General features: G+C 36.3%; 1 protein-coding gene across 2 annotated transcripts; it reads left to right on the top strand.

Annotated features, from left to right (window-relative positions):
• The first annotated feature begins 106 nt into the window (after positions 1 to 106).
• LOC108605475 (serine/threonine-protein phosphatase beta isoform) lies at positions 107 to 15,291 on the top strand. 2 transcript variants are annotated; one of them, XM_017995162.2, is made up of 6 exons: positions 520 to 571; positions 2,358 to 2,693; positions 13,419 to 13,766; positions 13,830 to 14,173; positions 14,238 to 14,372; positions 14,433 to 15,291. In XM_017995162.2, exons 1-6 carry the CDS (start codon positions 520 to 522, stop codon positions 14,544 to 14,546), a joined length of 1,329 nt encoding a protein of 442 aa, XP_017850651.1. In that variant the 3' UTR covers positions 14,547 to 15,291. The 2 variants fall into 2 exon arrangements, with proteins under 2 accessions (XP_017850652.1, XP_017850651.1); XM_017995163.1 differs by lacking the exon at positions 2,358 to 2,693 and having other exon boundaries at positions 107 to 571; positions 14,433 to 14,546.
• The last annotated feature ends 2,799 nt before the right edge of the window (positions 15,292 to 18,090 follow it).

Raw genomic sequence — 18,090 nt, forward strand, 5'->3', positions numbered from 1 at the left:
TGGATGGTATGTGCAAGTTTTCTTTGGCTCGCGCAATATTATTGTAGATAATACTCGTTTGCTGTTCACGCGAGTCAGTTGTTGTCGCCATGTTTAATTATTTTTTATTTGTTTTTCGAGCGGAATGTGGTACAAGTAACATAATAAAAGAGCGCTAATGTTAATGTGTGTGCTGAAAATATATATTTTATATAAAGACGCGTACGCCAAAAAACACATTGCAGTGTAATAGTTTTTTTTGTTTATGTTGAAAAGCAAGTGAAGAGCAAATTATATACTTACATATAAACATTTACAGTTAGGCTAAAACTTGTGAGCACTTTGCACACATGAAGGTATAGAGCCGAAAAAGAATACAACAACTTTTAAGAGTAAAAACGCCGCAACAAAAAAAAGTGTTACAAAGTGAAATTGACTTTTGCGGCAAACGACACAAACAGCTTTTTTGGTATTTCTTGGCCAACTACATTGCGGCTTGAATTCTATAAACAAATACGTATTGCAACAAAAACAAGGACAATGGGCGATTTTGATTTAAATGTGGACAGTCTTATACAGCGGCTGCTGGAAAGTAAGTAAAAGATTGTTTATTAAGCGTAACAATTGATGCTCCCTACCCCTTTCCGCTCCTCGTGCCATGCCTCAACAATTTTCTTGTTCTTTTCACTTCTCCACTTCTTTTTTAATTTATAACCTAATTCTTGCGGCTGACTGCGTGTAAGCAAGAGAGAAAGAGAGCGAGAGAGCAGTTGCATTTTCTAATTATTGCACATTGTTCGTTTAATTTAAGCAACAGCAACAACAACAACAACAAATGACGTACATATGTGCATATGTAGCAAGAATACGAAGAAGAAGAATCAGTAGAATGCGCCTCTCTTCTTTTTATAACAATTAAATTTAATTGATTTTCATTGCTTGCTGCTTGTTGCTGCTGCTAACTTAGAACCTGTGTACTATAATCTCATTAACAATTGTTTACAATTAAATGTTGCATTATATGTTATTTTTATATAGCTTATATGCATTTCAACCGATGGCAATGACGTCATTCCACACAGACATGCACATGTGTAAGAGATATAGCGCTGATAATACTTTTATATATGTACATACTTATGTTCACATGTGTATATATTTATAAGAATGAATCACAAGCAGCCGCTAAAACGTATTTTTTTATAGTCACGTGAATGTTAGAGTAATAATATAAATTTATTTTTGTTTTCAAATTTATTAATTAATTTACGTAGATTTGTTTTTTAATCAAAATTATGTTGTGGTATTTTCTTAAATCTGCCTCTGATTTTAACTCCTCTAATAACAAAAACAATGTTTTACAGCTTAGCCAAAGTTTATTATCTAAAGGGATATGGGAAGAAACACATATGCATATTACACGAAACATATTAAGGTTATTAGATATGCAATTATAAATTATAATATTTATAAAGATACAATTTTAAATTGAAATGGAAACTGGACCCTGGAAAATAATATCTAAATATCTCAAAAATTACCTATATTTTATTATAGAATAAATTGCACAAATAATCAATTGATCTTAAACAAGACAATTAATATTGCTTAAATTTTTACAAATAAACAAGTGAATTACAAATCTTTTTAAAAATAAACAAGAACGCACCTACATATACAAAAACTCATCAGAAGCGTCCAAAAAAATGAAATACAAAATACCCCGAAATTACTCATGAATAGCACACAAAGTGGACACGCCCTATGCCAAGGTCAGGTTTGGTACCAAACTGGGGCTAGGTCATGCACTCGTTACAGTAAAAAACAACGAAATAGAAATTAATCATTTACTTTCCTAAGCGACACACAAAGTTCATTTAATTCTCTTTGCAAATGGAAAATTAAAATGGAACTAAGCAAGCTGCAATTGCCCGTAAAGTGAACATAAGGTTAATAGACATTTGAGTCATCGATTTATGATTGTTGCTTTATGTTTTTAGCACACTTTGACATTGTTTATAAAAAAAAAAGGGAAATTGTATTCGTGGTCATGTTTGATCAGTAAGACAAACTGAGACAAACACTACCTTCTCTCTGTCTCTCTCTCTCTCTCTCTCTCTCTCTCTCTCTCTCTCATAGCCGGCTGTATCAGTATGTCCTCTTTTTAACTAGCTTTCTCTCTCTAGTATCTCCCTTTATCTTTCTTCCTTTGTATCCTTTCCTGCATCAATAAGCACTTAAAGTTATATATTTTCTATTCTCTAACTGTAATACAATTTTTTATATGTTTAACTGAACAATACAATAAACTTTAAAAATGTATGTATGTATGACTATAATATTGTATATGTGTGCGCGTATGTGAATGCCAAATGAAGATTTCAAAAAGCAAAAAGAAGCCGAAGAGCATGCACAGAAGCTGCTCATTGCTCAGCAATTGGGGTCTGCTGCCGCTGGTGCTACTGGGGGTGCTGGCGCCTCAACTTCCAGTTCAGCTACAGCTGGCGGCGGCAGTGGTACACCCACATCTTCGCTTAACGATCCGCTGGAGGAGCTTAGCGAGCATCAGCGACGTATATTGCAACAATATTCTATATCGCCGCCAAGTGAAACAATGATCTCAGCGGATGGCGATCAAATAACGGTGCATCATCCGCGTGACGAACCAAAGAAATCACGTTTGAAATTACGCGATTTTTTCGTCGCTGAATTTGGTATACTGTCTACAATAACTATCCATAGCTATCCATCTCCCTCTTTAAATATACCTTATTCGCTCGCTCGATCTGCTCAACCCTGTCTAACTGAAAGCTATGCAAACAGTTCATTATCATATCAACGCTTATGAGTAGCACTGTCTCTCGCTCGCTCTTTGGCTCGCTCTCCCATTCCCTGACGATCGTGCGATCGAGTTTATCTATATTCCCAAATGTACCCATATATTATTAAATCGTGGCACATGTCTAGTACACAAACTCTTTTAACGTTGTAACCCAAGGAACCGCTGCGTTACATACAGTTAAATGAAATATGGGGCCCTCAATTTATTTTTTCACACTGTTGCCTAACATCTGATTGTTAGGTAAGTTTAACTTGACTGCTTAACAGAAACGTTTTTGCCTATTTTCATCTCCACGTAGAGAAATTGAGACAACAACTAAACACTATAGTTTTATATATTCCCCTACTTGGGTATTTCACCCCATTTCCCAAGCCCCAGCCCAAGCCCAAAACCAAAATCTGCAATTGCTTGCACAATACACAGCAAATGCATTGTCATTGTCAGAGGGCCATTAGCAAAAGCTTCTGCTGTCTCCGTTGTCTGACATCTGTGTTGTGGGCTGTGCTGGGCTTCCCAGTTTACCTGCAACTGCAAAAGCAACAACAAATATATTAATAAATATATTTAAACAGAAGAAACTGAATAAATACTGCTGCAAAGATTTGAGTGCAAATTCATTGGTTGTTGTTGCATTTGTTATTGTTGTTGGTATCTAATTGCTTTCACACGCCAAATTTGCAAGCATGAAATAAAGTCTGTCATATTATGTAAATTGTAGGGGGGCTTTATATATATTATATGCAAGCCATTGTTGGAAGCGACACGCGACTGACACTAGCAAAAAAAAAAAACAGTCTTTTCATCCAAACCTACCCCATACCATCTCAATTGGCATTCTGTTAAAAACAATAATCATAAACTATCTCAAAATTGATTGGCGTTGAGTGCGCCGCAAAAACAAAAAGAGAACAAATATTTGCCATAGACATGAAGGCGGAAGAGCTCAACCAAGGAAATGTAACTATTTGTTGTAACACTATGGACGGTTCTTATTATTATTATTATCGTGTTTGTTGCTTTTGTTGTCGTCACGTGATATTTTGATATAGTTACTATTTTATTATATATATATATAAGATGTATGGCAGTAAACAGAGGGAAAATCGAATACTATTAAGCTAATCAACAGCCAAGAAGACTCTAGTCCAAGCGTGTGCTTTCAAGGTCATGAGGGTGAGGGTGGTGCTCTCTGCCTGGCTTGCGTGAAAATTTAATTCTAAAAACACATTGAGCATTTATGAGTATTTATTAAATTGCAAAGCCAATATGCTTGGTTACTAAAGTATCGACTATGTATCGATAGCGGTTTGCGTATCTAATCAATGATATTTCAAGCTTAGAATATTAATTTATAATGAATAATATTTTATCACCTAATTTACAGACGAATTTAGACCTGGAAATAGGTTAATGATACAATTATTTGTAGTGCATCTAATTTTTTGTTAGACTGCTATTGTATTTCTTATCGATAGAGCAGAAATTGTTATCGATCTTACTTATGCATGTCAAGAGCTTGTTGTTACTCTTTGCCAAACAAAGTTATCGTTTTATTAATCAGCTCGTTATCAAACGACACTTGAGTGTCTCTGAACATATAGAAAAAAAATTAGATAAGATAGCTGTTATATGGATATGGGTCTAAATAATGTTTACAGGCAAGCAAAGCGACAGACACTGAATCACAAATAAATAGCATAGGACTTGTGGCTATAGTTATGCCAAGCAAAGCTAATTGCGCTGTGTTATCGATTATCGAACTGTGTGAAGTAATCGTTGGGCCCGAGGGGTCTTGCTGAAATCGTAATTGTAATTGTTCGTGGTTAAATTATACTTTGCTGTTGTTGTTGTTGCTGTTGCTCTGTTGCTGTTGCATTTATAATGTTTGTATAACATTCATGTAATTGAGTTGGTTGACTTATTGTTGTCATCGTTGTCGATGTCGTCGCTATATACTCACATCCCCACCATATGTTATTGTCGTTTTGCTTTTGCGCTTGTTTCTTGTTGGGGGCATCTTTCAAGTCTATTTGCGTTGTGCGGCGCTGATTGAAAATAGAATTTTTTCGTACTTGAATGTCATAACCTTCACTTGAGTCAATCAGCAAGCAAAGTCACAATACTAAGAGCCATAATAATATGCAATGTAATATGCATTAGGCCAAGGTACGAATACACGAAAAATCAAATGAAATTGAAGCCTAAAATTCTTATTCAGTTACCACCACCACCACCACCACCACCCATAATGCAATTTGATTTAAGCATTTTTTGATTAGCATTCCAGCGTTGCATGGCTTGCAATCATTTCATTTACGATGACTTGATGACTTTTACTTATTATCAAATCAAAGCCAAATCCGTAAAATTACATTTATTTTACATTATTATTCACATGTAGTTTCTGCAACAACAAAACGAATATGTTACATAAAGCGTACAGCTTTGGTCACATTCAATGTATAATTGTTGAGAATTTGATCTTGATTGTGTTAAAAATGGCATGATCTGGCATTATAATTCTCAGCCAAGTGGTCCGCCCTTGCTTCGTCCCATCCCACTGCACTCGCGTTATTTATTTTGTTGCTATTTTGTCCACATTGCGTGCACTTACAAAATATATGAAATAGAAGAAAAGAAATTGACAAATGCATATATAACTTTTACACACACATGGTGTTAATATGAGTGTGGGTGGATATGTTTCCGAAAGGACTCTAGAACAGTCGACAATATTTTTGAAGGCCGAACGATGGTTTGACGAGGACAACAGCTGCAACAATCGCCTGACAATGTTAAGACCGATATGTAATGTTTCTTTCTTAAGCAACATATGTACATGGTGTCCCCTCAGCATTGGTCTAAGCCTGAACAGGTAACAGCTGAGATCAGGGCACCAAGATAGGTAACACTTTGCCAATTGTAGCAGCTAAGCTTAGCTATCGCGTGTTTGAGTTTCGACCAAAGCTGAGGAGACACCCTGTATATGGGTAAATAAGTTTGACCTTTTGGCTTAGTTTTTGCTGCTATTGGCCAGTTAGGTAAAAAGCTTTTAGGTTTTCAATACCTATGTACATATGTAGGTTTATACAGTTTAAAGCGGCTAAGGGTTTTGCAACTCAAAAACTAATTTAGTATTCAAATGCTCTTGCTTTTAAATTTACTACAATATGTTTAAATGTTTTATCTTTGACGTTGCTGCAGTTGCACCTGTGAGCCAGCACCACCAAGAGCGTCAGCATTAAAGCCAAGCACACACTATTCCTTAGCGCCTTGAAGCGTGACTTTGACGTCAGAGACCAAGAGGAAAAATGAAGAAAATGTTGTTGTGCGTGTGTGTGTGTGTGTGTGTGTGTGCGCGCGCCATGATTTATAATGCACTCACACATACGGGCACACACACGCACGCTGCAATTGGCCATGACGTGTAATTTTAGTGAGCAGCACGCTCGCCCACTTAGCCTCCTCGGTCTTTCTTCTTCCTCTCTCTTTCGCTCTGTCTCTGTCTCTGTCTGTCGCATCCAAGCACACACTTTGGTTTCTTTACATTTCTAATTGCAACATGCCAACGGCTGTTACATTGTGCCCCATTGCCCCAATGCCCCATTGGCTATTGCATACTTTAGTGCGCGTGCAATTTTAATGCCCATTTGCCATTACACAAGCCCTCTCTAGCTCTCTCTCTCTTTCTCCCTTATACTTTAAACGCCGCTGGCGCCAGCATGTCCTGCTCGCCTTAAGTTGCTGCAATTTTCATGAGTAGCCAACAAAATATATAAATCAACAAACTTGCTTGCCCCAGTCAAGCTACAAGAAGATAAAAAGAGCGCGAGCACGAGAAGCAGAGAGCAGAGAGTGGCGACAACTGCTGGCTGCATAAAATATATCGATGCGTATTTTAAGTTTGTCAACTGCTGCTGATCTGATTCCATTTACCACCCAATTGGGGCACTCTCTTGCCTCTCTATGTTTTGAGTGCGCAAAACTTTAAGCAGCTTATGAGCAGAAAGACTTAGCTTAAGTCAATTGCAAGTGCAGTGCGTAATTGGTTTTGCTTCTTAAAGTTCTTCGCTTTTTCCAGATTATTTAACCCAGATCTTGTTCCCTTATAAAAAGTTCTAGTTCTCACCTCTATATAGCAACCAGCGCAAAAGTTTGTTAACATATTTGCAACATTTTCTTATCGCTCGCGGCTTTAAAATAGCAGCGCAATTAGTTTGCAAGTGACAACCTTGTCAGGAGCGTCTGTAAGCGTGGCAAAGACCAAATACTGAGTGTGTCTTTGAATGGGGTCTGTCCATCAAGCGCACGTGGCCCAAATGGCTTTTGGGCAATATTTGAGGGAGAATTTTTTTTTTTAACAGAGCTCGCTTTTTATTTAGAGCAAAGTCGACGACGCCTTGACCTTTAGCTAGAGGTGCAGCAGCGACGGCAGTTGCCGTGGCATTGTGCGCCAAAACGCCGTCGGCAACGTAATGGTTTCCTGTTACATTTTTCTATGTGTTTGTGTTTGTATGTGGCCAAGCTAAAAACAAAATGGTAGTTTTTGAAAAACAAAAAAACACAAAAGACTTGTGCGAAAAAAAATACCAAGAGTAACGGAAAAGGCGAGCAATTCTTGCTGTTGCTACTGTAGGTGGGATGGCAGATTATTTCAAGCTTTGGCTGCTAGTTGAAACTTTTGCAATACCTCAGCCATCATCAAAGGCTCGCATTGTTTTTGCAGCATATTTTTGCCCATTTTGTGGGCACTTCTTTCTCATACAGACGGACAGGGCTCAATCGACGCAGCTTGTGTAAACCATAAAAATTCAAGTGCACAGCAACATTAATATTAATTAAAAGAAAATACATTGTCAGCCTTCAATTGCAATTGATGTCAGTTTGCAAAAATAAGACGTAAGCTGTTACATATAGGAGACCAGTGGAATTTCTCATATTTTTTCTGCTAAAAAATTTGGGTTAAATGAAAATGTTTTCAAAAAACATTTCTCATAGGCCTTGCCACGCTTCATGTGCAAAATTTATGTACATCGTATGAACATATATGCATGTTTATACTATATGCACATATTTGTACACATGAGGCATAGTTCATTCGTAAGATCATGTTGGCTGCCCTTTAAATATTGCCGATAAGAATAAAAATGAAACTGCTTTATATCATGAATGGCTAAAAATTCAAATTGGGCGTAATGGTGTATACAAAATGCCGATTTGAATCAGTGTCAGCTGCGTTACTCACTGCCCAAAATAATTGGCGGCCAGCCAATTGTGCGATAGAGAGGAGGTAGGATTTGAGGCCAAGCAACTACGGCTGGCTAATTAACCAAAGGGGTCGTCCCCCTTTGACTTCTTCCCTGCGAAAGTATAGAAGACTCAATAGAGAATGAGAGTGATTACCCAAGCAGCACTATCGACGATATTAGTCGTCAAGGCAAGTGCAAATTTCCAAGAGAGAGATAGAGAGAGAGAGAGAGAGAGAGAAAGAGCGTTTAGGGTAATGCAGCCAAACAAGGCTTTTCGCATTTTCTAAACGTTAAACGCTTGAAAAACTTTCAATTTATTTGCTATTTGCTTTGGCTCAGCCAACTGGTCGGTCGAGAATTAAGCACAAAACATAAGCAAAATTAAGAACAAAAAACCTTTAGAAATAACAACAAAAACAGAAAATAGCAACAGCAACAACAAGAAAAACCAGAAAAGTGTTTTGTCTAAAAATATCGTATATAAAAAGAATTGATGCGATGGTGCTGGCTGATTGTGCGAGAGGAGAGCTTGCTATTGTTTATACTTATTATTGTTTGTGGGCAACTGACAAGTTTGTCATTGGCTTGGAGCTTTGCTATTGCTAACGTATTTTAAAAAGCAACGAGAAGTGTTTGAACATGAATTTCAAACTTTTAATTTATGAAAAATGAGCAAAAACTGTTGATTTATATTTTAGAAATAATATTGAATGAGTAATATTTTTTTTTTTCTAATATTCCATTTCATTCCGCTTGCATTCGCTTATGTCAAAGTGCAAACTGCACCAAGCAACAAATGAGTTTTAAAAGAAAATATTTCAACGTACCACGGTACGGATTTTTGTTTTTCTTTTCTGATTTGTGTGGCTTTCGCTTTTAGCTGCTGCTGTTGCTGCTGCTGTCCATAGCATTATTTATTTATTTGTCTTATGTGCTGCTGTTTGTTTCTGGTTTGTTTGCCTTGTGCTTGTTGTTTTTGTTGCTGGCGTGGCTGCCAAGGCAGAAATTGATTTTTATAAATAGCGCGCATACGCAGCGTGGCACGCACGGAAGTCGCCAACAGCGCACACATTTTCTGTCTATAGTATTTCTTTCTGCGATGTCTATAGCTATAGTTTGCTTTGTTGGCAAAACTCAAAAGCAGAGAGCAAGGGGAGCATCGCAGCTGTCACGGCATGCCTAACTCTCTCTCTCTCACACACACACACATGTGCATAGATCGCTGGCGTGCATAAGGTTTTCTCTATTGACTCGTTTTTTGTAAGTTTTATTATCCAGCATATACTATATAAATTTATGGAGACAAAGTGTAACCTTAGGGCACCCAGTGAGAAATTGAATTTGTAATTCATTTAAAATTAGCAACTGTTTTTTAATATGTGTATTTAAGAAATCAAACCTGCAGCCAGCCCCTATTCCAATGATCTGAGTGCCCCACACACTAATTTTTGTTGTTTAGATTTTATTTGCGCTATGCGTTATGCGTTTACAATACGGTTTTGTTGTTTTTAGCTTGGCAAGTTTGGCATTACTCAATGTTTATTATATGGAGATCTAATAGTACAAAGGAAAGGAAAAACGAAAGACATTACGCATACGCCCGTTGCCCGTTGTGTTTTGCAATTGCATTGCTCAGCAGCGCGCACACGCCGTTGCCTAAACTTGAACGTACCCATCCACTTCCCTTTGTTCCGAACTACCCCCCACAGCCAACCTATGTCATAGTAAATGCGTTTATAATCAGCGCTAATGTGCTTAAATGAGGATTAGTGTGTGCTTATGCATAGCTGTATATAGTTGTGTGTGTGTGTGTGCTTGTTTGTATTTGTGAGTGGCATCACGTGTCCAAGTGGCTGTCGTCGCAACAATATTTAAGCAAATTCCAAGCTTCCAACCCACCAACCCACCACACCTTTAGCCGTATGCAACCTTGCCCCATTGGGGTCAATGCAGAACGGAACCATTTGCAAATATGTATCGCCTACGTTGCGAATTTATTTTTGTAGCAACCTTTGGCTTTGGCTTTGGCTTTGGCTGTGCCTTTGGCTCTGCACAGCCTTAGCAAATTGGGCAATTTTGAGTCAAAAAGCAACAAAATTCCAATAAAATCAGCTAAATATAAAACTCGAATTTATATTCAAAATTGTTTATACAATAGCTTAGAGCGTTTAAATTGTTAAAATTAAGCAGACGCTTAGCAGACTTTGAAAATTAGCACACAGTGGCAACTATAGAATAAATTTATGCATATTTTGGCAGCATTAAATTATTCTACGTACAGTTTTGCTTTTAACATTTTTAGACAAAGCCATATTAAAAGTTCGTTAACAAAAAACAAAACAGCAGCAGCAGCTATGTTGGTATTTTAATTTAGTTTGCAAACGTTTCATTTTGTTTGCTTACAAATTGCTTATTTTGTTTTGACTTATCTTGTCTATGCTCCCCTCATCGCTCCCCCTCCCCCTCCCCCTTGCCGCAGTTTTCTTTTTTGGAATGCAAGCTAAACTTTTGCTTGCCAAGTGGGTCAATGCAAAACGGAAGCATTTGCTTCGAGTTTTTTGTGTATTTTTTTTAGAATATGCATTGCCTAGTTTTGGGCGCTGCAGCTGCGAAACAATTTGCAAGCGGAATGAAACGAAATTTTTGCTGCACTTGTCCTTAATCAAAGTTCGCAGCCCTTGGGGGCAGTTTCATGTTGTTGTTGTCGTTGATGGTGTTATCTTTGCTTAATTTGCTCAAATTTCAACTTGAGCACGCAAAGGTCACAGGACAGCCCGCTCTACAGGGGCGTGTTACTTAATGAAAACAGCTTTCGCTTAAGAATACGTCTGAGCTCTTAAACAATTTGCCGCAAAAAGCACGAAGAGCAGTTCTCTTCCCCCCGCATGTGTTAATTGCTGCTAAGTATAAGTTGAAAACAAGAGTGAAAATGCGGGTCCACGAAATATATGTACCTTTGGTTTGCTCCATTTTAATCCTTGACGTCCCTGTCTCTGTGTGTGTGTGTCTGTGTGTATTTTGCCTGCTGACCAATCTGTTAATTAAATTTTAAGCCAAGCACACAGTAACGTTAGTCGTTGATTGATTAATGGTTCGTTGGATTTGGCGTAATGCTCAAAGCAAATTCTATTTAACAGCAAAAAAAATGCATTTAAAATTGGTTTCATAATTATTATATAAAAGAATTTTGAATTGAACGTAGGGCAAATAAATTTGTAACTTGCAATTTGTGAAATGCTTTCAAAGCATTTAATGAATATTCAAACGGCTATTTTTATTGGCTTATAATTTGTCTGCTGTTAACATTTCAAGTCGTTAGTTGTTATATTATTCACAATTTGGTTATTAAGTAACATTCCAGAACTCTTGGGGACTATCAAAAATTTGTTTTCGTTGGTTAGGCGCTTTGGTTCGTGCAGCACCCTAAGCTGAAGCTTTAGCGCGTTTATTATTTTTGTATACATTTTTAATTTGTGTCGTTTTGTGGGGAGAGAAATGTTAATCACAATGAACCAGTTATCTGGGCAGACTCATAGTTATGTTTTGAAACACAGAAAGAGAGAAAAGGAGAGAAGTGGTAAGAGAGTTGGTGCTGTTGACTGACTGACTAACTGACAAGCAGTGACAGGAAGTTGCCTGGCTTTTGTACACACATATGTATGTATGTATGTGTGTATGGGTGGCACGAGCTCTACGGCGACTCTCATGTAAAATGCATGAAAAACAAACACGCGCAACGCTTCACATTTTGCTTACGCACAAAACACAGCACACAGACCCTCTCCGAGTGTCCCGCCTCTGTCTCCTTTTCACTCTATCTTTCGCCCATGAAGAATTGGTGCCAGGCTGTGTTTTGTAGGCATGTTGACTCTCGTGGGTTGTTGCACTGTAGCAACAACAAAAGCTGCCAAGTTATGCTAAGTAAATGCGTTGGTTTTTTGTCTCTCGCTTGTTTGTTTGTTTGTTGCAACAAGCGACTTGATTATAATGCGGAACTCTCTTCTATGAAGTGCTTTACTTGCCACGCCTTTAAAAACATACGAACATACATGCAAACGTTCGTATGTGCGCGTAAAGTGGAGCAGCTGTTGCATAATTCATGCGTGCCGCAAAAAAATAGCCAACACCCTCCACAGATTTGAGGCACATTATGCAGCGCCTAAATGTAGGCATCAGCTTTATTCGTTTCCGCAACAGCTGCTGTGCCTCCATTTACATCTCGATCTCTCCATCTATTTGTATTTTTCCTTGTGCTACTTCTCCATAATTTAGTCTTGCATATACAAAAATATTTATATTTTGTGCCTCAGACCTATTAATATATTTTTCCTATAGATTCTAGCACCCATAATAAAACAAGCCAAAGTAATAATAATAAATAATTCCAATAGACTTGCTTAAAATGAATCAAGCTAGGAAAAGTAATAAGGATGTGTGAAATGTAATTTTTCCTGCATATTTCGTTGCCTTAAATATCCTTGTATTAAATCGCAAAGAGTGTAAGCCGCATTCCCAGTTGTTTGGCTATTAATTATGGAATCACAGCTGCAGCAATTGCAACTAGAGCGTGTGTCTGCGTGTGTTGCACACAGACTGACCAATTCGACAGTCAGGAAAGAAAGAAAGAAACTTCCCAAGCGTGAATGGCATGCCACAGCAGCAGGATACAATGTGTTTGCGTATTTTTTTTTGCTAGCTTGCATTTTTACTTGTGCTGTATGCAAATGTAATCAAAATTTGTATTTGCTGCTCTCGTCTACATGTTTGGATGGCTGTGCTTACGACCTACTTGCAATCCCTTCAGTGGGACAAGGGAATGATTTTGAGCACAAGAAATTAATTAAACAAGTGCCATCAAAATGGAGACGGACAGATGTTGAAACGACGATGATAGCTGAGAGGGCGTGCTTAACGCCCACTTGTTGTGATTTTTTCACAGTAGAGCATATGCAATTGAGTGAAAACATTTTCTTTTTTTACGATTCAAATCATCGAGGAGCATCTAGGACACAAAAGCACACACACCTGCACTTAATGCTTTTATGCTGATCATTTCAAGGCCACAAATACAAATGCGCCTTTGAATTTACTCTTTGCGCCTCATCAGTTTGCAACATTTTCTTTTTTATTTTTGCTTAGTTAAGTTTGCAACAACCATAAACGTTCCCCTAACTACTGTGCGTGCCGATAATTTAGTTTTGTAATGTGTTAACGGAAAGCCGCCCGTTCCCCATAAACTTAAGCTAGTACATAAAAATCTATATGAAAATAGTTAATGCCGAGCCTTTAATTTTCTAAACAAGTTGTGTGCACTATTAACATGTTTGTGTTTGTTGCGGTTCTTTTAGTGCGCAGTTGCCGCACGGGCAAACAAGTACAGATGACGGAGGCCGAGGTGCGTGGCTTGTGCCTCAAATCGCGTGAGATATTCTTGCAACAGCCGATCTTGCTGGAGTTGGAGGCGCCACTGATCATTTGCGGCGACATACATGGACAGTACACAGATTTACTGCGCCTATTCGAATATGGCGGCTTTCCACCAGCTGCCAATTATTTGTTCCTTGGCGATTATGTGGATCGAGGCAAGCAGTCGCTGGAGACAATTTGTCTGCTCTTGGCCTATAAGATTAAATATCCAGAGAATTTCTTTTTGTTGCGCGGCAATCATGAATGCGCCAGTATAAATAGAATTTATGGTGAGTCAAACATTGGAGATATCAAGTAATTAAAATTAATTTTGGTTGTGTTTTCTTTTTCAGGCTTCTATGACGAATGCAAGCGTCGCTATAATGTCAAACTGTGGAAGACATTTACCGATTGCTTCAATTGTCTGCCAGTTGCTGCTATAATTGATGAAAAAATATTCTGCTGTCATGGCGGCTTGAGTCCTGACTTGCAAGGCATGGAACAAATACGTCGTCTCATGCGGCCCACAGATGTGCCCGATACTGGCTTGCTCTGTGATTTGCTTTGGAGTGATCCCGACAAGGATGTGCAGGGCTGGGGCGAGAATGATCGTGGAGTTAGCTTCACCTTTGGCGTTGATGTTGTATCAAAGTTTTTAAATCGGCACGAGCTGGACTTGATTTGCCGCGCGCATCAGGTGAAAAGCATAGCCCTAAGCCAGGTCGGAGACATGAACTAATTGCACCTATATTTGTATACAGGTCGTTGAGGATGGCTATGAGTTCTTTGCCCGTCGCCAGTTAGTGACATTATTCTCGGCGCCCAATTATTGTGGCGAGTTTGATAATGCTGGCGGCATGATGACCGTGGATGATACGCTCATGTGCTCATTCCAGGTACTGTTAACTGAACTATTGAGCCATAAACTACTCATGCTATATAACTTTTCTTTGCAGATATTGAAGCCATCGGAGAAGAAGGCCAAATATTTGTACAGCGGCATGAACTCATCGCGACCAACAACACCGCAACGAAGTGCACCAATGCTGGCGTCCAATAAGAAAAAATAATATATCCATCCGCTTCCATTTCCTTAAAGGTTCAACAACAATTACACGAATAACTTTTATATGTATACAGAAGAACATAAACTAAATCTAAATTTAATGTGTGCAACAGTTTAACTAGTTGAAAGCAAACGATAAACAAACTTAAATTCAAATGAATAAGCATATTAACTATTATATACACATATTTGGTTTTGCATATGAATGTATGTATGTACGTATGTATGTAACTTCAATCATTGTATACACTTTCCTATATTATTTATTAAACCTAACATTATACATACATTCAGATACAAATATTTTTTGCACAGTTGCAAATTTTTGATTCAAAAAAAGAAAAAAACAAAAACAAAAGTATATATGTATGAAACGAATGCGTACTCAATTGCCCTATATTCTATATTATTTATTTATATAAACATTGTACATAAATGTTGTTATATGCATAAAGAACACACACACACACACACACATATACACACTTCGGTTCTTGCATTTGCCTTGACAAAAAAAGAAATATCGAAAATGATGTATTTGCTGCTACACCCCTCCCCAAACCTTCCATAAACACCAACAGCGTACAGCGATTTAAACAATGAATTTATATATGTAGACATTTTAATGAGAACTATATACGATATCTAACATATGTATGTACTACAACTAAGAAAAATATACAAAATACCAAGGCTACAAGTGCAGTGTTTCCACAAAAGCAAAAACAACAACATACAAAAAATATCTATATACATATGTATACATATATATTTATATATAATAAATATAAATATATAGTATGTGTATATATAATAATATTATATGAGGAAAAGCTAAAGTTTTTAGTAAAGCAAATATATATATACATTTATCGTATAATTTTCAACTGCTCTAATATTTGTTTATAAACTAAGTGCGCATTATATAAAATTACAAAAAAAAAAATATTGTCTAACTAGAAAAACTAAACAAAAATATTAAGAAATCTTACGACTTAAGAATATGGCAGTTCAACTACGGTTACTACATATAATAATATATGTGTATTTTATTTATTATTTATCAACATCGTTTATTAACTATTTGTTTCTAAAACTAATTTATTTGAATACTTGCGTCTAATATTTAAATGGAGCAGTCCGTAAAATTATATTTTTTTTAAATTATTATTAGCTAGTGAGAGAAATATTTGTATACATAACTAAAAACAAAAATAATTAGGTTAAAAGCAAACTGTTAACTGCAACATATTCAATAAATACTATTATACTATTATGTACAATTTTAAAATTTGAGACATAAATGGGTGCTTTTGGTATTTAGTATTTATGAGGCTTTCAACATCAGTTTGATCCAAATTTAATTAACCAAACAAAACTAAGTAACAATCATTAGTCATGCATACATACATACATACATATATACCCTTTTAACTTGCCTCATATACAAAATCAAAAGCAAACATTTAAAAGAAAGTTAACGTTTTAAAACAATTGTAAGTGTCAACTTCAAGTACTTGAAAAAATCAATCTATTCATTCTTGCATGTTTTTCAATTTGAGAAATGCAAAAACAAAAAGAATGTAGTATCATCATCTCGTAACCTTTTAGATTGTAGTGCCTTTTTTGCCTCCCAAAATAAAAACAAGCAAATCAATACAAAAATGTAACAAAACTATATAGTTTATATATACACATATGCAAACACAACCATATATGAATATATTTATAAATACAACTTTTTTTATATAAAAAAAATTGTTAACTAGCATGACAAATTGTCAATTACAAATTAAATCAAATGCTTATACATATGTAGATTCGGTTTTCACATTTAATATACATTGTTGTTCTTTACTTTTAACTAATTGTACAATGTACATACATACTTTGCCTACATGTATTCGTACATTACATATTGCATTTTTGAAATGTTCTGAAACTATATTTTAGTTTTGTGTTAATTTACAACTTGCTATTTATTTGGCTAACATAAACAATATAAATACACCAACACACAGATACATTTAGACAAGCAAATAAATACTACTGAACCACAAATACATTTAAAATGAAGATATATATATGAAGATATATATATATATAAATGCAAAAATAATGAAAAAATAAGAAATCAATACAAATTTAATATATTTATTATTAAAAATCAAATAAAAATTATTAAAAACGTATGTAAACAAATGTAAACTGTCTTGTATCTTTCTAGCTATAAGCATACTGGTATGTAAGCTGAGCTTTCAATTTAACTTATGTAAAACTATATTTTCTTAACTTTAAAACGAATAATGTGTTATTTTTATGTTCAACATTCAGTGAAAAAAACTCGCCTTTCCTGTTTTCTCAATCTAATTTTCTCTATCTAATCCTTATAAAATATTATGTAATTTCAAAATATCGCAAGTTAAGATAACGCATTCACTTCCGATTTGGCTTCGCAAAGCTTGAAATTGAACAAAACGCAAGTTTGCGGCCATGGTTTTTTAGCCATAACTTGGCCAATAGCCATCCTATAGTGCAACCGATTACTGTTGCATGCTCGTAATGATGCTAGAAACAAAGTTGCATCATTATATTTTGGATTCTGAAACTTTCGATTTTTGGCCATTTTTAACAAAATTCGTGATGTAATCATGCATTTTTCAAAAAATCGAATCTATTGGATTTTGCAAATCTTAAAGCAGATCGAAATTTTTATAAAGCGACCTGATCCTGCCGAGATATGGCCATTTTTCACTAGTGGATCGCCAGCGCTTAGCAGCTCCTGGTAGTAAGCAACACTTTTGATATGAAATGTTAGCGGAGACAACAACCAGACAAAACACTCGCAACCCTCTCAATTGATTAAAAAAATATATATCTCTGCTGATGCCCAGCTCAAGTCTGCATACATCAATAGTCAAAGCAAAATCCACTCACGCTCGATACACAGCTCTCTAAGCAATGCAATGGCCACGCCACGGCCAATCGAATGATTGTACGCGAGAGTGTGGGCGGCTGAGTGAACAAGAACGCACGTCAGTTGTGTTTGGACCCTCGGCAATTAAACAAGCAGTGCGCGAGTTACCAATTTAATAATAATAAATAAAAACAATGTACTTACTTACAAACAATCTATGGATCCGTTTTGACCAAGTAAGCTTATTACAGTTATTCTCAATGCTCTTGCTAGCAATGGACAATTCTTAAATAATATAAAATGCAATGTTCGCTGAGTTTTCTATTCGTATGTTTGTCTTTGCTTGCATTTGGTTATGTCTTGCTATTTTACAACTAACTGTTCCTTGCATTCACTCTTAGTTAAGCAGCTTGTTTAATATTGTTGAAATGACATTAAAGCAAATCTGTTTTAGTTTTGCTTTGTTTTTGTTAACCTCTGCTTGTTTCTTGTTTCTTTTTAAAGTTTATTGCCTGAGATATAGCTTTTCAAAGTTAGAAGAATAAGAATAATAATAAGAATAATAGAAGATAAGAAATGAAGACGGTATCATTTCTGGGAAAAATTTACAGGGGTTACATCACGTTTTTTG

This window comes from Drosophila busckii, chromosome X (genome assembly GCF_011750605.1).
Source record: "Drosophila busckii strain San Diego stock center, stock number 13000-0081.31 chromosome X, ASM1175060v1, whole genome shotgun sequence".
NCBI lineage: Eukaryota > Metazoa > Arthropoda > Insecta > Diptera > Drosophilidae > Drosophila > Drosophila busckii.

What these genes read in the sequence shown, in the direction of transcription:
- LOC108605475 (XM_017995162.2), top strand. Translation starts at nt 520, where the DNA reads ATGGGCGATTTTGATTTAAATGTGGACAGTCTTATACAGCGGCTGCTG. An exon ending in TTTTTTCGTCGCTGAATTTG is followed by an intron (nt 2,694 to 13,418) that starts GTATACTGTCTA and finishes CGGTTCTTTTAG; the next exon opens with TGCGCAGTTGCCGCACGGGC. An exon ending in CGCTCATGTGCTCATTCCAG is followed by an intron (nt 14,373 to 14,432) that starts GTACTGTTAACT and finishes TTTTCTTTGCAG; the next exon opens with ATATTGAAGCCATCGGAGAA.